Source organism: Dermacentor variabilis, chromosome 7 (genome assembly GCF_050947875.1).
Source record: "Dermacentor variabilis isolate Ectoservices chromosome 7, ASM5094787v1, whole genome shotgun sequence".
Classification (NCBI taxonomy): domain Eukaryota; kingdom Metazoa; phylum Arthropoda; class Arachnida; order Ixodida; family Ixodidae; genus Dermacentor; species Dermacentor variabilis.
Window position 1 is genome coordinate 103,194,696 of NC_134574.1, and position 21,101 is coordinate 103,215,796.

Sequence of the window (21,101 nt, forward strand, 5' to 3'; positions counted from 1 at the left end):
CACCAACTAGCCTGCCTTTCCCTGTTAAAAATTGAAGTCGTAAAGGTGTTCAAACCAACTGTGTGAAAAGCCGCATGCTTCTGATCATTCCTGTGACAGTTGACCATTGTCTGGCGGTTTCAGTAAACAGTTGGCCAGAGATTTCACCTGAGTCATTGTATGAAGCTCTGTAGTATGTATTACATATATTCGCACAGTGCCATTTGCCTATCCGGTGATGAACAGTTGTGCCGGATCTTCGACAGATTGTGTAACTGACTTTGGTTCTACCAGTTCGCTAAACGTGGGAAATGAACTTTGCTGCTCAAGTGTCCCACACTCTCAAAATAACTCTGCTGGCGGGGTTAAATTAAAGACAGGGTCGGTGTCAAAAAAGGTAGCGTGCAGTTTCTGCCCTGTGTAATGGTTTCCGCATCATTGTCTTCTAATTTATTTCAACATTCCCACGAAGAACATGTTTCTCAACTGGTTCGACGGACGCTGTTGCTAGGACTGGTTGGAGAACTGCAAAGTGAACCCCGACGTCCAAAGAAACTTGCGGTGCCTTTGGGCAGGCTGTGGCAAGAAGGAAGTAAATAAAAATTTGATAAAGAACACTTAACCAACAGTGTGGCTTTTTCTCTTTTTATTGCAACAGGTATTCATACAGGAACATGCTCAACGCCTCCTGCAACTAAGTAGGAATGTGTAGCTAAATAGAAACACCGGTATATTGTGTCCCTGCAGATTGTAATGCTAGTCACCATTGCTAAATGTCTGTAGTATATGTGCCAACTCTTTGCATTGCTGGCTATGTGCAAGCAACTCGTGGCAAGCAACACAAATTTCTTGGCTTCAAGAATCTGCACTTTTTGTTCTTTGAAAAGAGCAAGAGCATGCTTTGTAGACTGCAGAACAAGCTCTTGTATTCACAAATGCACCTTGATTGAATGTTCCTCCTTGATTTAGCTGTGCTGAGGGCAGAGCTGCCAGTTAACTGAAGTAATCATCGCAGCTCTGCAATGCTCCTTGGCGATTTCTCCGATGAGCAATTGCTTCAGAAATGCTACTCTTCTCCCGTATTTTCGAGTGAATGCAAGAAGAACCTAATAATGAAGTAACTTTAATATCGCCAAGGAATGTCAGAGGTGCATTGACTATACCAGTCAGTGACACTGCTTTCGGAAAAGTCAAGGTGTGTTGTGGATATGGCCTACACTGCTTACAAATGGCACAGACTATTTGCAAATTCTTTGCCGCTGCTTGCCAAGCAAGTCGAAGTACCGCACTTTTGTGCGTATAACCCGCATAAAAACATTTCTAACAGTAAAGTGTGCAGCGAGGGTTGTACGTAAATCTTGCCTTGAAGTGTGGCTTCATGGCAACGCGCGCCGTGCTGCTGTGAAGCTACACTTTAAGGCAAGATTCTGCGCCATTCAACGTTTCGTTATATTCTCGGGAACCCCACTCCTGCATGTTGAAGCTCCCCTCTTTCACGGTCGCCCATTCCTCTTCTCTTTACAGGTTGCGATTTTGCGTTTAAGTAGTTAGCGCATTCTGCGCCGGCAAACTGGTGCGTCGCCTGCTCCCATGGCACTCCCTCGGTCTGTGCGCATGCTTTGTGATACGGTGGTGAGCCAAATCACCGTTGGGATTTTCGGCTCGGTCGCATGTGCTCTGCCGTCGTTGTCCATGTGCGGGCTTCTCCATCTGCGCTGTCATCTGCTGTCGTGTGGGCAAGGGTGCTAGCTGCCAAGTGATCAGATTCATGTCCTGTGACTGAGTCGTCTGTGATAACGTCCCGCACGTGAATCCAGCATTGTCAGCATGGCCGAAGAATGGGGGAGCTGAGCCTCTGGCCAAAGATACAACATGGACAAGTTGTGCATCTGCGAGTGGAGACTGTTCTTGCAAAAATTTGAGTGTTGTATGCAGTGGTTTCCGCGGATTATACGCGCAGATGTATGTATATATTTTTTCTCTCCGGGATGTTGTAATTGAGGGTGCGGGTTATACGCAGTTGTGGCGGGTTATGTGCCCAAAAAATACAGTACTACTATGACTAGCTACCGGTTGATCATCACTGATCACGTGAAAACTTTAATTAGAAACAGTATCGCATTGGAAAAAGTGCTGCACTTTTATTAAATGTGGGACAGCTGCCAAAAGCTTCGGCTTCACGTGCTTGCAATAAGCTTTCAGACTTACTGCCATAGTAGTTTCAAAGGATACTGCATACGTAAGACGATTGCTTCAATCGCAGAGTGTACTTATCAAGAGCATCGTGTTCAAAAGGCAATGGTTACTTGCTTTGGGAGGATTACTGCATGCATATCGGTGCAACTGTCCACATAGCAAAATCTGAATGTGACGTAGCTACAAAATAGTGTTACCTGCACACTCCACTTCAGAGCTTTGAATGCAGACGTCTTGCGGGAGGCAGGTGCCATTTTTTACCTAAAAAGCAATCGTAATGGACTAGCTTCTTAATTATAACGTTAGCTTTCCTGCAAGGTGATTAGCCTAACTAATGCCAGCATAAGCAGCTAACACCTCGTCTTCATTCGAACTATGACCAGCGCCGCCATTAGTTGACTGAAGGTGCATTGCGATGAAGTGCACTTGAGAATAAGGAAAAGGGTCTATTGGCGCACTCACAGGGTCACTTGCGGCAAATACTCGTAAAGAATTGACTGTCACAACAGCATGGGTGGCATGTCTTGTCACAACAATCCAATGATCCAGTAATTGAAATCCGTGAATGAGGACCGTTCCTTATGCTACACTAGTACCGTCGACCCGCACTGCTAATGTACGATGCATCAGCTCTCGAATCTGTATCGAGCGTACGTCTCGTCAAACATTTTCTTGCAGTTGATGTTGGCACGCAACTTGGCGCAGAGCAGGAATATCCCAGACATCTTTCGATGCAACGAGTATGTCTCTTCAGGTGGCGGTGTCAGCCGGTGCTGCAGCATCACGGGCACCAGGTTCTGTATCCGGCGTGTCGTGTTTTGTGTCCCGAAGTCGAAAGGGCCATCCTTGGAAAACGCTTCGCCCAGGATCATGACCGCGTCGACGTGCGCCTTCTGCATCACCTGCATGAACCATATAAGCTATCTTGACCCAAGTGCTAATGCTCCTGTCTACATTACTGGCATTCCATTATTTCATACATACCGATATGTGAAGACAAATAACACATTTGTAAACAAGGTTATGCAGGCCCATGATGCGGGCAAAGAAAGGGCATATGATACTACTTTGTTGTTTACTGCTTCCAATTATAACGGTTGCTGCATAACTTTTTGGAAGCACTTTCTAAATCACGTAATCACTGAAGCTAGTGCTTCCATCTATATCTCTGGTATTCCATTATTTCGTAAACAGCAATATGAACATTTGTTAACAAAAAGGCATATAAATGCAGGAAAAATAGCAGACGACACTTGTTAGCTGCTTGCTGCTTTGAAGAATAATCTTTCCCATGTAGCTTTTGGAAACATTTCACTTGTAACAACTATGAGAAATTGCATATCCATAGAATTTGCAAATGCTTTCCTTTTTCCTGCACTGAATGCGACGGTAGCATTGCTGCGTCTTTTCAATGTCGCACTTCGCGACATTGAAGATGCACTTTTGTGTAGTTTGTCTACACACTAGGACAAAACTGATAGTACCAGCCACAGGGTGCTTTTGCTGGCACTTCGATAATCACAATAAACTTGGAGAGATGTCACCTGAAAAACAAAAATAATTGGAATACTCAATATTTCATGATTGTACACCCCCTGCCAGATTTGTTGTAAATGGGCACATGATAATACCACTCTGAATGGTTTTACATTGTTTTACGTTCCAAAGACTGCTCTTTCACATGATTTAATTTATAGATGCAGCAGCTACTATACAAGTAATTGCATTTAAAAGCCTTGGAAACTGGGTCAAAATCCTCTGAGAGTTCAGTACAACTCGCGTTGTATCACTGTCACAACTTTTGTCTTAGCCGAGCCATGAGGATAGCAAACTGCACCAGCTCAATCTCGACTGGTTCCAAGTGCCAAGCATTTAAGTGCTGCCTTTTAATGCGACAAGCATTATTAGGATACTTCATGCACTTTCCGGGGAGTGTCTGCCAGTTTATCGGTTTCTCTAACCATTTTCCCGTCAACTTTGGTCTCTGGGTACTGCATGGTCCGGTAGTCACAGTATTACGCTGCTGTAATGAACAGACCGGGTTCGAAAGCAATGATCGGGCTAGTTCGGGCCACGGGTATGTGACATTGCACGTGCGACGCTCATCATTTGAACCGTTTCACGCCAAATTGTTTCTGTTTACGTGCCACTACTATTTATGCGCTGCTCTTATGTGAACTTCATGCATCCCAACTTGGATCACTGGATATGTGAAGCTAGGTACGTGCCACACTTCATTGAACCTCTTTGATGTTAATATGGGTTAGTGGGCCACTGAACTATGTGCCATTCCTCACTAAACCTATTTCATGCCAACTAAGGTCACTGGGTACGTCCCTTTCATCAATGAATGGCTTTCACGCTGACTTGGGTCACTAGCTATGTGTGGTTGGGTATATGCCGCTCTTCAATGAACCTCTTTTGACACCGACTTGTGTCGCTGGGTTTGTGCCACTGGTTATGTGGTGCTCTTCAAAGACAAAAAAATTATTAAAATTTATCCGGCGGAGAGCGAAGTCGAACCCGTGCCATAAATATTCAATCTGGTCTGAACGCTACATAGTATTCACACATGCACCATGCTGAGGCAGCACTAGATGGCGCAGGGTGTCTAGAGGAAAGTGCGACAGAGCGTCAGGGCTGCATACGTACCCCATGCGTGCGGAGAGTTGCAATACCGTGTGTCGACACTTTGCTTCAAAGCTAATCGCAGTAATGTTGACATTGATTGTGAGATGGTTTACACCGGATTTTTTTTGCACACGTGCCAACCGACTTCAAAATGAAGCCACAGGATTTTTTGTATGTTTGTTTTTTACGTGCGCTATAAGGGCTTACCTTGGCTTCGTAGCCGGTGAGAAAGCCGAGATCTTTAGAATGTGCGAGCACCTTGGCTTCATCGCAGTCGGCTGCAGCCTTGATCACCCGCATGTACTTGTCCACAAAGCTCTTATCGAATTCCCGGCACGCACCGAAGTCGAGGAGCATGAGCTGCACACAGAGTTCACACGTTGGCGCTTCTCTGCTGGTCATCACAAATTCCTCACAGGAATTGCTAGACACAACTCTGAGGTTGACATTACTAGGCTTAGTGCAAGGACTGAACTTCTCTCAAGTTTGTAACACTACTAAGAACATAAAGTGTTACGCACTCTGGCTTTAGGTGTTGTAACCATGCAATGGTATTCATGAGGAGCATGCCAATGCTAGCTAATTATACCTTTTTAGTCTAGCAACAACATCTGCATACACACGCTGCACCACATCCCCTAACAGAGATAGGAAAGCATTCGCTGGAATAAAGAATCGCTCCTTCCTGCCCATAGTCTCTTCCCTCCACTTCATTGTGCATCAGTATGCTACGGATGCCTGGCCGGCCATGCAATGGCACGGAGCAAAGTAGAGTCCCTGTCTCCTTTCCATTGAATATTTGCCTTATATATTACTAAGGCGGTGCTGGCTAAGTGTCAGAGCGGGGAATGAAGAATGGGTCATGTGAGAATTACGAAAGTTCATATTTTTCCTGTGCTCCTATGTATACCACAGAAACGAGGAGAGCAAACGCCTTCTTTCTCTCTTCCCATGCTGGGAGCCACGCAGCTTTCCTGCCAGTGGCGCAACCCTCTTACAAACCGGTTGAAAACGTAGACCATCACAATGGCCACAGAGCCTGCGCCTGTTAGACTTGGCAAAGAACAAGGCAAGGGGCATCGAAATTGGCATGGCCGGAGAATGCCGGCAAACGTCTCAGTCGTACCTAGCCTGCTTCCAAGCAAATCCTCTGGCAGGAATACTTGTGGTTGTGCTTGTTATTCAACAGGGCGTTGTGCCTCTGCTTGTCCTGGTACCGCTGAAGCAGGGTGGTACAAGACGAGCAATATGGATTTACGCACATAGGTGGCTTTTTAGCACCAACACAATATTGTTACGGTGAAGAGAGAAGAAGTTGAATTGGACTAGAGGAAGACGAAGTCTGGCAGTTGCCTGAACGCCATATACCTCAGTTGTAAATATACATTATTTTTCACTCGTGGGCCTGCTTTCTTCCTGCAACATTTTGCAACAATATAATCAACATTCACTTTCACACTCATGTGAGGCATCAATGCAATAGCCGCACATCACTACGATACCAGTAGTGGGAACTGCTTGCCTGGTCAGTGTCACTGTTGTAGAAGAAGTTTGACCAGTTGGGATCCGTCTGCATGAAGTTGAAGTCGTACAGCTCCAGCAGGCACAACTTCAGCAGGTTGTAACTGACCTGTGGACCAAAGGGACCCATCACGTCTCCCGATTTATACAAAACCATTGCTCTTATTTTGGAGTAGGGTGCAGACTTCATTTATCTCCTATTTGTTGACACACAGCATGCACATCCTCTCCAACCAATGAGAGAGAGAGAGAGATACTTCAATGGAGCGAGTCGCCATATTTCTATTACATTACTCCAGATGATGAGGCTGCCTAGTGAAATAGAACACATGCACTGAGCCAAAGCGTAAGTACATTGTGCAGCCCATGAACCAACCACGTGAGTTCAAAGTGGATTTGAGGGGAGTCCTGGAGGACACTAAGTTCATGTAAGCACACGTGACACAGTTCGGGTCATACTGCAGTTCCAGCAAAGCAGCCACGTCACCTTTGCCCATGTGCTACATTTGAACACCAATATAACGAGCAGGAATATAACAAATTATCAAATATAGATCTAAGATGTTTCTCGCCAATTTTAGCATTTAAAGAGTAATGGATTATGCCAATAACGAATATTGGTATAACAAAGTTGTTTTCATGTCAAGTGCCGCTTTGTTATGACAAGGCTCGACTGTACTGTGACATGCGTGGACACGCCATTTCCATGTCTGCCATGGTCTGTCTCACAATTTCTTGACAGTGTAGTCAAGGTTACGAGCCTCTGCTTGGCATTCAGGACTGTGCTACAAAGTAGTTCCGACTATAATCTCCAAGGTACTGTGCATTCTTCGTTCTATGGCTATTCATGCCTCAGACAGTTTGGCCCCATAGAAATGCATAGGCACCACCCTATGCATTTCTAAGAGTCCAAACCTCCGTCATTTCGATCCTAAAGTTGGCCTTTACCGGATAATTTGAACTTGACCAGTCAGCGCGCATGCGCCTGGCCGATTTAACGGCCCCAATAGCAATCTATTCAGTGGCAACCTCTGTCTCAGCGGAGCTTAGGGTACAGCGAATGCACTGAACGCATGCCATCTTCTGTCGAAGATGCCAATTTTCAAGCAATAACCATAGCTCGCAAGTTCGACTGCAGTATTTATCAGATGCTAACACATGTCCCCCCCCCCCCCCCTCTTTCGTATCTTTTCACTTTCATTGATTTGGCTGAGGCGATGGGGCTAAGTTTGCCGTCGACAGCAAAGTTTCACGCCGCACTGTGCGCTTGCGAGGGCAGATGGTGCTCCATGGCGAAGGGGCACAATGCGTTCACGTAGTCGCACTCCTTATTGGATGATGCCAGCTGTAGCTTCCACTTTGCTACCAACATACGTGAGACATTGTACAGAAATGCATGTGGCTAGCTAAAATTGAAGCTATTTGAATGTGCCGTCAGGAAATATACAACAGGACTTGTCTCGCTGCATTCACTAGCGCAGAAAGGAGGCACAGCCTCAAATGTTTCTTCATGCTTTGCTAACACACGAGATAAAATGGGCAAGTGGATAACTTGCCTTGTTCCTCAGTTCCTGCGAAGCGTCGACGAGCTTGTCTACAGGGGTCCCCGTGATGAGCTCCATTGTGTACACCTGGGCTGTCGACAATTCGTCGATGACATCTGGGACATAGTATTCAGGATATGGCTCCACCAGTTTCCTGTGGACAAATCAGATAAAAAAAAAAGCTGTGAGACAATCTACAATTTCTTTGTTCTTTCTCCCTCAGAAGAAAAAAGTCAATACGTGGGAGAAAAAAATTAATCATAGGTACGAGTTGTGCACATACTTGAACTTCTTGGCACATTCGGCCTCCCGCACGTAGTCTACTTCCCAGGTGAGTTCCCGGCGGGCCACGGATACGACATTGTCAATGTACATGCCTGCAGTAATACCAGAAAACTCTCTAAGAAGCCTTTTCCAAGCATTGATCTTAAGTCTACATAGCACTACAATGCTATGCTGTTAGGTTAACAACAGTGCAACTATACTACTACAGTTGACTCCCGTTGCAACGATCCCATAATCTGACAAAAAACATTCGATCAATGCGAAGTCCATAATTCTAATGGAGCAATCAATTATGTGCTCTACGTATTGTACCACCTGCCCAACTGTATTTTATGAATCTCTAACATATAGGCTACCACCAAGTTCTCTGCAATTCATACCACTGTCTTCCTATGCCTAAACTGATAGGCACCATGCTAATTAAGAGAGAGAGCAAGATAGTAGTGCGGGGTTAGAGAGCAAGTGGGTGCAGCTGGTATTTTTCCAGAGGAGACTAAGTAAAAAAAAAAAAAAAGTAGAGCTGAGTAGGTCATATAGTGCATACTAGAAAGGAGATCCCCAGCGCTATGTTAGAGTAAGGCTACATTCAGACAATGTACGTAGTGTGCAGATATTTCGCAAGTGCAAACGCAAAGACTACAACTACATTTTGTTCACGCTACAGCCGTACGAAGTGTAATGAGCAAATCAGATGCGGGTGTACCTATTCTATTGAGAGGCCCACTACACTTATGCATCAACCAGATATGATCACTACAATATGGCCACATAGTGCCACAGTTTCGGCTTTCCTGTCACGGTTTCGATACTTCAGGCATCCCAGTTTACAGCAGTAGCTGGCCGCTAGAAAAGGCATAGGCTTGTGAGAGCAGAGGCATTGCGCGCAGTGATGGTGCTACTGGGGGTGCTGTCTCTTACACAGTTTTCTGTGCACAGTTAAACCTCGACATGACGAACTTAAACATAACAAATTCTCTATGTGATGAAATACATAACTTCTTTTATAACTTTTTGTCCACAGAACAACGTGTACAGCGGAGCCTCATTGATACGATCCTTATTACGTACGATTTTCCAGTGCGAACGTTCGCGATCGAGAGCACAAAATAATGACCCAATATACAGTTATGCTTATTTTTTACCGGTTCATATGTCCTCAGAAAACACAATCTTCCGGCATCAAAGTTCATTAGATCGCCAAACTGTGATTGCATTATACACATTTTCTGTCCACTAGATCCCATGTAAACAAGAAAAGGCACAAGGCGCACATGATCAACAGTAGCCGCCTGCTGCAGCAGCTTCACCGCAATACTCAATCCCCCGTACCGTCTCCCACGAAAACGCTGGTGTGCACTAAGTTTGTTATTCTGGTACCAGAATATCTCCTCTCGGGTCATTCCATGCCACATTCATAGCTATCACCACCAACCCTATTGCGATAAGCATCTTCACTTCACTGTTTCACACCACATGGCCATAGTGCCATTGGAAGTGTATTTGGTTGTTGCCCGCTTTTAATAGGCAACAACCAAAGTGTGCCGCCATTCCCTGCTGCGGGAGGCACAAAGTCAGCGTCATGCATCGCTCTGGCAGCACCATAGGTATTGTATTTCGGTGTCATCTACCAGCCCGATTTCGTTTTGTTTTCCCGTGGCAGCCTTAAGACACTACGCAATAGGAAAACGATAATGTGCGTCTCAGGCAGCTTGGGCCCTACTGGCTCGACGCACACGGCAACAATTTGTGCTGAGTGGCCACGTCAAGACTTCCCGCCAAACTGTTCTGCTAGAAGCCGTAAGAACAACAATGTGTGCCTCGGGTCGCTTGAGCCCTACCAGTTTGACGCACGTCGGCGTCTTGTGCTGCAACGATTCACGTAATGCTTCATTTTACGTAGATGTCAACTGCAGTTGGGAGACTGTCAATTTCCAATCGTTTGTTTTATTGATTTAAAAGTTATTCCTTGTGTTTTTAGATCCCTCAATATAATGTGTGCTTACACAAGATTTCAATATAACGAAATTTCACTGCCATTGCGAAGGAATACTGGGACAATAAATGAAAACTTCCATGGACACGGATGGTCAAATGGTTGAATTAGAAGTGGCTGCTTGCAAACGGGGCGCTCAAATAGCGTGCAACTGCTGACCAAGAGCGACTGCTGTAGCGGAGCAGTGTAATATGTTCCGTACAAAGTCCAAGTGATGAGATCCTATATATTGCGGCCTGCGCGCTGTGTGCTTTGGGTGCGAGTGAAAGCATGTGGCTGAGCCCAGAAGGATGGTGGCTTGACGAGCAACATCTTCTCACATGAGCAAGGGGGAAGTGGGGAAGGGGAGTGAGCTCCTGGTAACACGATCAAACGCGCAAGTGGGGAGGATGTGGGGGGGGGGGGCAAGCTGGCGCATGTCTCCCTTTGTTGCGCGGCCGTGGCGGCGCATGTATGCAGCATGTACACAGCCTGCGCGACCTGTTTTAGAGGTAACATCAGCTGCATGTGCAAAGAGCGGGTGTGCTGAGACGATGTGGCACCACGTACGCCGTCTTCCAGCACATTTAGTACAGGAGGTTGCGCAATCTTGAGTTTCGGAGACAAGTTGAAGTGAGATGCAGACGAAGCATTCGCTCCCCACTGCGCTTGCTTTTCATGATACCCTCGTCCCACCACGGGCGACAGCATCAGCTGCAGGGGCAGAGTGGACGTAAAAGCATGGATGGCTTCGCTTCGTACCGCTGACGTAAAAGTATTGTCGACACGGCACAAAGCTGTATCTTTTGTAGCCGACTCTCAAGTTCAGCAAAATGAAATTTTTTTCCCATTCAAGTTTGCTTTTTCTGATTGCCCAATAATTCAGAAAAAATTGTGGCCCCTTCCATGTAAGAAAAATCCATTGGCAATTGTACATACTGCAAAAAGGTCGAATTTTAATATAACAAAATTACAATACAATGAAGAAAATTGCCAATTTTCTTTGTTCTTTAGCTATCTTTAGTCTTTTAGAATCTTTAGAATTTAGAATTTTAGAATAGAATCTAGAATTTTAGATTCTAAATTTTAGAACTAAAGACCACCTTCGTTACATCAAGGTTTAAGTGTGAATTCGTTTGCTTCTGTGACCTCTCTGACCGCATGCGCATCGATTGGTCACCTTGAATTTTGATTGGACGTGCATAATACTATACGTAAGGTACACGATTGGCTATGTGCATGACCAGCAGTGGTTACTATTGGAGCGATACTAACACCCAGTGTCATCAATACTACCAATATTCAGTTTGCAAGATTTACAACTGCAATCTGAACATATCATAACACAGTCTATGGCAAAAGAAGGGAGATGCAAGTCAAGGTGGTGGAGAGATTAGATGGTGTGAAAAGCCTAGGAAATTTGGAGGAACAAGGTGTAGTCAGCCGACACAAGGCAGGGCAAGGGTACTTAATGAGATTGGTGAGAGAGGCCTTACCCTACGGCCAATATAAATTAGGCTAATGATGATGATGATGAACATGCAACCTTAAAGAGGCCCTGAAACACTTTTCTGACTAATCATAGAATGATACCACTATTAAATTACGTTGGCTCATGAATATTCTGCCGCAATAATTTTTCAAACTCTTCAAGCACAAGTGAAGTTAGGCATCGTGTTGTGTGTCCCTTCTTTGTTCGACATCCTGTCATCGCGCGCGCAAAAGTTTAATAAGAACTGTGTACAACCAACTTGCCCAAAACGTAATGCTTTAGACATCGTAATTGGACCAAATTCTGTTTCATTACATGTCCACTAGCATGCTGGAAGCTACACAACGGAGATGGCAAGGGGGCTCAAGGGAGCAATGCACCACTGGCCCCCACCCAAAAGTTGAATGCGAGACAGCTTCTGGTGGCACCCCGTGGTGGCTGTGGTATCTACGCTACGCTCTTCATCTCGGAGGCCACACGCAGCAGACGCAGCAATGCGTGACCGTCATGTTTACACTGGCACTGCAAAGATGAAGCGGTTCTTCTGTCTTTCTGGGATCGCAGGAATATATATTTATTTAACTCAAATGAGCAATAATTGCATTACTGAGAATGTTTTCACGATCCCGAAATCAGCCAGTAGCTGATGTGGGTTCAGCTGCCTGCAATGACATTGCACGACGACATTGCGGAAGCGAGAGCAAGCGATTTTACGCTGCTTTTGACACGGGACTGTTAATTTCCCACTGCATGCAGTGCAAGAATATATGGCTCATTTATTCACAAATTGACAACGTTTTTTTCTATGTTCAAAAGTGTTTCAGGGCCATTTTAACACTGCTACACCATCGTGAGGCAAGTGTAGATGGCGCGTTTCCTCACCTCTCGGGATTATGTCCCAGTACTTGAGTATGGCCATGAGGTTGTTGATATCGCTGTTGATTCCTTTGGCAACACCGGGATACTGCAAGCAAACAGCTCACCTTAGGTTGGGGGCATTCATTTCTCCTTTTGACATTGAAGCAGAGTGACAAATTTATATATGAAGGAACTGACCAAGAAACACGGCGACATTTAGCTGTCAATCACAGTTTCAGATCAAGAAAGGTAACCATTTCAACCAGTCACTCGCATAATCGCCAAATTTTTCAAACGGCGTTTAATTTGTAGGTGTGAGCAAACACTGCGTAGAGATTTCACTGTTCATAATACAGTTATTTTGCTATATTAAGGCTGTTTATAATTATAAGTTATTCCATTGAAAAAGAGGAGCAGTTGTGAGTAAACCTGGCATTTCGAGGTCGTCTTCGTCTCATGGACTAACCAAGCTTATGATGATGCTGAGCTTCAGTGCTCAGACAAGAACACACTCATTCATCAAGAAAGAGAGAGAGAGAGAAAAGGCACACCTGAATTTTTACTGCCACTGCTCTGCCATCGTGCAGAGTGGCATGATGAACTTGGCCGATGGAGGCTGCTGCAAATGGCTTGCGTTCGAACGATGCCACCTTTGATTCCCAGTCGGGTCCGAATTCTTGCACCATCACCCTCTGAACAAGAGGGTGGGAGGTGGGGGGTCAAGAAGGCTTGTGCTGAACATCAGTGAATATTTGCACAAATACAATTCTTTTTGTTTTCATTTTTCGCCATGAGTCACAAACCTGACAACAAAGCAAATTTGGTGTTGACTGAAATCAGAACCATGAGTCAATTATTTATTTATTTATTTATTTACTTCAAAGACCTCAAGGACCCTGCAGAAAGTGTTTATTGAGAAGCGGGTGAGAACACAAATTAAGTACAATTAAGTTCCAAGATTTAAATTTCTCATAATTGGCTGTTACTTTCAAAGAGGAAAACGGGAGAAATCGGGCATCTTTGTTGTCCGGTAGCCCAAGTTTGGGATTTTCCTGATAACTTTCGCACACAATTAACATGGGCAGGGGTCTTCTTTTGAACATACTTGTTTTATTTAAACAAGAGAACTCACTCACAGGACATTTAGTGACAAGGGGAGCTGCTCACAAGTGATGTGATGAACAGTACACAAATCTTTGTTGGCAGGCACATTTAGCACTGTTTAAAAAAGCCACACAAACAAGAACAAATAGAGGTGTGCTTGACAATTTCCCACTTAGTTCGTTCTCCACGCACTTGTTTTACCACACGGAAGAAGAGCACAATCAATGGCACACACAAATATGCTTCGCAAGAGGTGTGATGCTCGTAATTACAAACCCTCGATGACGTACATTATTCTTTGCATTTTTATCAGTTCTGTGTCCACTGCAGACCTGTCAAACAGAGCTTGGAATGTACCTTGTTCCCGAAGTTGGCCTCTCAACATAACAACTAGGTATTGTTCGCAATGCAGAGCAATGTCGCTGCTGCGATGGCTAGGATGAAGTAGCGGGTGGTGTCGTCCTGCCAGTGGGCCAGTATATGAGTGCTCTTCTTGGGGCTTTGTTCCGGAAGATACTCATCAAACTCGTCCTTTAGAGAATTCACTTTGGGATGAAGTTCGCAGAGGAATCGAATTTAACCCATGTTTCATAAAACTTGATTAGGGTGCAAAAAAATCGGGGATTGTCGGATTTTGCCCAAGAACGAAGGACACTAAACAAAAAAAATCATGAGCCATTCTAATCTGTGAAGGTGGTTGACTAGCGAAGCTGTTTAGCACACGACACGGAGGTGACACATAATTTTGAACAAAGGTATGAACTCATTTATTGTCTTGATGGGTGGTCATCGTGACGGAAGGTACGCACACTCATTTATTGTCCTGATTGGTGATCATTATTTCACTCGCAACTGCAATCACATTTTTTGATAATGTCAAATCAATGCAGGTATGCCGCTGTGTGGTCGGTTGGGCCGGATTGGTGTGGAATCGCAAGGGATATGTCTGCAACGCTGAGTGCATAAACCGCTCCCTTTTCGGCACCGACATATCCACATTGAAATCACCAACAACAACAGGGGTAGCGTCATCGCAGCTAATTCAAACAAAGTGAGTAGCCATGAACCTTGCAGGACTATGAGTCATTGTGTAAACCGCTCCCTTTTTGGTACCAACACATCCACATTGATATCACTGATGACGACAGGGGTAGTGTCATCAAAGCTAGTTCACGCAAAGTGAGTAGCCAAGAACCTTATGGGACTATGAGTGATTGCATTTTTGCTTGCTTACGGGGTGTGAGCCATTGCTTAGGGGGGGAGAGCCATTGCTCACGGAGTATGAGCCATTGATGAGGACAGTTTTGACATGCTGTTCCTGTATGTTGTATGAGCAATTAGAAAGAAAGCACTGTTCACTTCACTTTGCTGAGTGCTTCTAGCCTCTGCCTTAGGAGACTTTGAGCCATTGCATGTTTTGCTTGCTTAGGGGTGTATGAATGCTTACAGGGGTGTGAGCCATTGATAATGACAGTTTTTGTTCACGGAGAACAAAAATGCATGGCACCCTAGCCATACACAGTGTCACTGTAAGATGACTCAACAGCAACTCGAAGCGAGCAGGGTTGACATGAAGGATAGCACTTGTAAACAGATTATTCCATTTGACGTTTGTCTTGATGGGGAACGATTGAAGGTTTGTTGCGGTGCAGGCACGGTGGCAAGAATGTTGGCACCCAAATCTCACTTGAGGGCTAAAATTTAGGATAGAAAAGGAGTTGGGGGATCTAGTTGCTGCTTCTAAAGTATATTCAATGACTTCTGTGAGGGAGGCTTTGTCTTTCTTTTGCAGAAAATTTTTATTTCAGGGGTACTAAGTTTCCTCACAAAACCTTGCATTGAGGATTACAATGAAGCCTACCGTATTTTCGCGATTCGAAGCACCCCCCGATTCTAAGCAACCCTCCTCTATTTTCGTGAAAAGGTTAGGAAAAAAGTTTGCATGCGAATTTAAGCACCCCCCTATTTCTTAGGAAGAGCGCGTAGCCAAGGTCGCCAAACGCGCTTGCTCACTCTGGAATCATTGCTCGGCGGACCTGCAGGCACGCGGTCGATGCTTCTGTTGGACGCATTTCGCGGCCATCTGACCCCGGAGGTAAAGACAAAGCTTCGGAACATCAATGGCGACGTGGTTGTGATTCCGGGTTGCATGACGCCAGTGCTGCAACCCCTCGACGTTTCAGTCAACAAGCCCTTCAAAGCCAATCTCCGACAGGAGTACGAAGAGTGGGCGCGAAACTCTGACCTGAAGAAGACGCCGACGGGAAAGCTGCAGAAAGTGTCCTCATCAACCATCGCAAAGTGGATTTCGGTCGCCTGGAAGAAGGTCCAAGTGGACATTGTGGTCAAATCATTTAAGAAGTGCTCGATCACAAACAACTTCGACGGAATGGAAGACGACCTGCTGTGGGAAACCGAGAGCAGCGATTCAAGCGGTGCGACGAACTCGAGTGGCAGTGATGGTGACTGAGCATCCTGCACAAGCGGTGGGTTCACTGTCTGGACCAATTTTTCTTTTGAATGTTTGCAAAATAAAATGTTATTTCTCGCACCTATCTCGTCGTGATGTTGCAGCGACAAGAGGGAGGGGGGGGGTCATTCTAGATTTTTCTAATCTAAGCACCCCCTTCACTTTGGGCATCGCGATCGTGAAAAAAAGGGGGTGCTTAGAATCGAGTAACTACGGTAGTTTATAAAGGCAGTTAGTTGCATATCTAAATGCTTATATCTATGCAGACAACACGAGAAAAAATTTTTGACTGCCTGTTTTGGAAGGGAGTGCCAAAAAAAAAAAGCCCTTATGAGCAGTTAGAGCAGAAATTTGCAGTCAATTACAACATAGCCAAATCAATGCATGACGTGGCAATCCCATGATTGTTTCTTTTTGGCCTCACCTCCATTTGCCACTCAGGCATGAAGTCTGCAGAGTGCCTGACACGCTCAAATATTGCCTGGATTTGGGGACTGATGAGTGTATTATCTGAAAAAGAGGAAAAGAATGTAGTAGAAGCAACTTGCACAAATATAGAAATTTCAGCAGTACAGTGTAACAGAATGTGCACTGCGGTACACCGTTAAACAGAACACACAGTGTTCTGCCACTGATTATCACTGGAAGATGGCATAAAGAATCGCATGCTAATTCTTTATCTATGTAAATGCATGTCTAATTGATTACATCAGTGCAACTCAGCTTTTTTATATAAACAAAGAATGTTCCAGTTGTATTAGCTTTATTACTACTGTGGTGTTCCCTATAACTGTGAATTGAACTGTGTGTCCAACATTCAGGCTCTGCTGGCTCATTTACTCTGGGTCATTCGACATCTGGAGTGGTACAGAACCTCCTGCCACTGAAATGCTGTGTCATTCACATTGCTGGCCTTTTGCACAGCTGAAGCTGCTGCTATGGCTCTTGAAATTCTGTGGAAACAGGGAGAGAGTGCGCAGTATTTTACTGCAAGCACAATCTGCCCAGTCGAGCATGCATAAACTTGCATGTTGGCACCGAATTTTTTTTGTCACGAGTCATTTTGCCTTGCTGGTTCATGAAAGCTTTGCTTCTCAGTTCCAACAATGCATGGGATCTGAATAACCTTTTTTTTCCCCAGTTTTATCACATCGTGTCGAGATGCCATTTGCAGAGTGCCATGGCAGAAGTGGTGGCAGAAATCGGTGAAGCAACTGGTATGGAGAGGGCCTTCTCAGTGGAATTTTTCGTAACCGAATTGGGGTCCGTGCTGCTCTAGGCACTAAATGTCTCAGTGTGGGAGTGCCATGAGAACAGTGGCATGTGTGCATTTATTTCAGAGGCCACCGCAAGCAACAGTGTCACAAATGCATGCATTGCATACATCATCATCATCATCATCATCATCATCATCATCATCAGCCTAGTTACGCCCACGGCAGGGCAAAGGCCTCTCCCATACTTCTCCAACTACCCCAGTCATGTACTAACTGTGGCCATGTTGTCCCTGCAAACGTCTTAATGTCATCCGCTCACCTAACTTTCTGCCGCCCCCTGCTACGCTTCCCTTCCCTTGGAATCCAGTCCGTAACCCTTAATGACCATCGGTTATCTTCCCTCCTCATTACATGTCCGGCCCATGCCCATTTCTTTTCCTTGATTTCAACTAAGATGTCGTTTACCCGCGTTTGTTGCCTCACCCAATCTGCTCTTTTCTTATCCCTTAACGTTACACCCATCATTCTTCTTTCCATAGCTCGTTGCGTCGTCCTCAATTTCAGCAGAACCCTTTTCGTAAGCCTCCAGGTTTCTGCCCCATATGTGAGTACTGGTAGCACACAGCTATTATACACTTTCCTTTTGAGGGATAGTGGCAACCTGCTGTTCATGATTTGAGAATGCCTGCCAAACGCACCCCAGCCCATTCTTATTCTTCTCGTTATTTCAGTCTCATGATCCGGATCCGTGGTCACTACCTGCCCTAAGTAGATGTATTCCCTTACCACTTCCAGTGCCTCGCTACCTATCGTAAAGTGCTGTTCTCTTCCGAGACTGTTAAACATTACTTTAGTTTTCTGCAGATTCATTTTCAGACCCACCCTTCTGCTTTGCCTCTCCAGGTCAGTGAGCATGCATTGCAATTGATCTCCTGAGTTACTAAGCAAGGCAATATCATCAGCGAATCGCAAGTTGCTAAGGTATTCTCCATCAACATTTATCCCCAATTCTTCCCACTCCAGGTCTCTGAATACCTCCTGTAAACATGCTGTGAATAGCATTGGAGAGATCGTATCTCCCTGTCTGACGCCTTTCTTTATTGGGATTTTGTTGCTTTCTTTGTGGAGGACTACGGTGGCTGTGGATCCGCTATAGATATCTTCCAGTATTTTTACATATGGCTCGTCTACACCCTGATTCCGTAATGCCTCCATGACTGCTGAGGTTTCGACTGAATCAAACGCTTTCTCGTAATCAATGAAAGCTATATATAAGGGTTGGTTATATTCTGCACATTTCTCTACCACTTGATTGATAGTGTGAATATGGTCTATTGTTGAGTAGCCTTTACGGAATCCTGCCTGGTCCTTTGGTTGACAGAAGTCTAAGGTGTTCCTGATTCTATTTGCGATTACCTTAGTAAATACTTTGTAGGCAACGGACAGTAAGCTGATCGGTCTATAATTTTTCAAGTCTATGGCGTCCCCTTTCTTAAGGATTAGGATTATGTTAGCGTTCTTCCAAGATTTCGGTACGCTCGAGGTTATGAGGCATTGCGTATACAGGGTGGCCAGTTTCTCTAGAACAATCTGACCACCATCCTTCAACAAATCTGCTGTTACCTGATCCTCCCCAGCTGCCTTCCCCCTTTGCATAGCTCCTAAGGCTTTCTTTACTTCTTCTGGCGTTACCTGTGGGATTTCGAATTCCTCTAGGCTATTCTCTCTTCCACTATCGTCGTGGGTGCCACTGGTACTGTATAAATCTCTATAGAACTCCTCAGCCACTTGAACTATCTCATCCATATTAGTAACGATATTGCCGGCTTTGTCTCTTAACGCACACATCTGATTCTTGCCTATTCCTAGTTTCTTCTTCACTGTTTTTAGGCTTCCTCCGTTCCTGAGAGCCTGTTCAATTCTATCCATATTATAGTTCCTGATGTCCGCAGTCTTACGCTTGTTGATTAGCTTAGAAAGTTCTGCCAGTTCTATTCTAGCTGTAGGGTTAGAGGCTTTCATACATTGGCGTTTCTTGATCAGTTCTTTCGTCTCCTGCGATAGCTTACTGGTTCCCTGTCTAACGGCGTTACCACCGACTTCTATTGCGCACTCCTTAATGATGCCCATGAGATTGTTGTTCATTGCTTCAACACTAAGGTCCTCTTCCTGAGTTAAAGCCAAATACCTGTTCTGTAGCTTGATCCGGAATTCCTCTAGTTTCCCTCTTACCGCTAACTCATTGATTGGCTTCTTGTGTACCAGTTTCTTCCGTTCCCTCCTCAAGTCTAGGCTAATTCGAGTTCTTACCATCCTATGGTCACTGCAGCGTACCTTCCCGAGCACGTCTACATCTTGTATGATGCCAGGGTTCGCGCAGAGTATGAAGTCGATTTCATTTCTAGTCTCACCATTCGGGCTCCTCCATGTCGACTTTCGGCTAACCCGCTTGCGGAAAAAGGTATTCATTATCCGCATATTATTCTGTTCTGCAAAGTCTACTAATAACTCTCTTCTGCTATTCCTAGAGCCTATGCCATATTCCCCCACTGACTTGTCTCCAGCCTGCTTCTTGCCTACGCTGGCATTGAAGTCGCCCATCAGTATAGTGTATTTTGTTTTGACTTTACCCATCGCCGATTCCACGTCCTCATAAAAGCTTTCGACTTCCTGGTCATCATGACTGCATGTAGGGGCATAGACTTGTACCACCTTCAGTTTGTACCTCTTATTAAGTTTCACAAGACCTGCCACCCTCTCGTTAATGCTATAAATTCCTGTATGTTACCAGCTATTTCCTTATTAATCAGGAATCCGACTCCTAGTTCTCGTCTCTCCGCTAAGCCCCGGTAGCACAGCACGTGCCCGCTTTTTAGCACTGTATATGCTTCTTTTGTCCTCCTAACCTCACTGAGCCCTATTATATCCCATTTACTACCCTCTAATTCCTCCAATAACACTGCTAGACTCGCCTCACTAGATAACGTTCTAACGTTAAACGTTGCCAGGTTCAGATTCCAATGGCGGCCTGTCCGGAGCCAGGTATTCTTAGCACCCTCTGCAGCGTCACAGATCTGACCGCCGCCGTGGTCAGTTGCTTCGCGGCTGCTGGGGACTGAGGGCTGGGGTTTGATTGTTGTATTCATATAGGAGGTTGTGGCCAAGTACTGCACCAGAGTGGCCAATCCTGCTCTGGTGAGAGAGTGCGTTACCGGTTCTGGTCACCGGGATCAGGCCGCACTCCAGGCCTGTTTGTGCAATTTTCTCAACACACGGCTTTTTTTTTTTTTTCGGTGGAGATTTGCGCGGCACCGGGATTTGAACCACGGTCTTCTTGCACGGGAGGCGGATACTCTACCGCCCCCGCAGGAGTTAAACTTAAAAATTATATTATGGGGTTTTACGTGACAAAACCACTTTCTGATTATGAGGCACGCCGTAGTGGAGGACTCCGGAAATTTGACCACCTGGGGTTCTTTAACGTGCGCCTAATTCTAAGTACACGGGTGTTTTCACATTTCGCCCCCATCGGAATGCAGCCGCCGTGGCCGGGATTCGATCCCGCGACCTCGTGCTCAGCAGTCTAACACCATAGCCACTGAGCAACCACGGCGGGTCCCGCAGAAGTTGTGCGCCTCATTTCACCTACAGTGGCGCCCTATTTGATCAGTCAAGGTGGACCAATCTGAGCTCGGTTATAGTGCACGGATGGCACTCGGCTAGAGAACCTGGTATTTATGGCCTGCACATGTGTGGCCATATATAATTGACCATATATATCTTTTCTTTTTTTTTTTGAAGGAGGGTTCCCATACAGTGATAAAATAAAGGA

At 45.3% G+C, this 21,101-nt stretch overlaps 1 protein-coding gene across 1 annotated transcript in view; it reads right to left on the reverse strand.

Annotated features, from left to right (window-relative positions):
* Nucleotides 1–608: 608 nt before the first annotated feature.
* Nucleotides 609–21,101, reverse strand: part of Coq8 (ubiquinone biosynthesis protein COQ8, mitochondrial) — a 31,025-nt gene continuing 10,532 nt past the window's right edge. The window contains exons 5-12 of the mRNA XM_075698911.1: nucleotides 16,477–16,562; nucleotides 13,030–13,170; nucleotides 12,503–12,584; nucleotides 8,155–8,248; nucleotides 7,884–8,025; nucleotides 6,329–6,436; nucleotides 5,014–5,166; nucleotides 609–3,077 (exon numbers count right to left, since the gene is read on the reverse strand). Of these exons, the coding sequence (XP_075555026.1) occupies nucleotides 2,802–3,077; nucleotides 5,014–5,166; nucleotides 6,329–6,436; nucleotides 7,884–8,025; nucleotides 8,155–8,248; nucleotides 12,503–12,584; nucleotides 13,030–13,170; nucleotides 16,477–16,562 (1,082 nt within the window). The 3' untranslated portion in view covers nucleotides 609–2,801. The remainder of the gene's footprint in view (nucleotides 3,078–5,013; nucleotides 5,167–6,328; nucleotides 6,437–7,883; nucleotides 8,026–8,154; nucleotides 8,249–12,502; nucleotides 12,585–13,029; nucleotides 13,171–16,476; nucleotides 16,563–21,101) is intronic.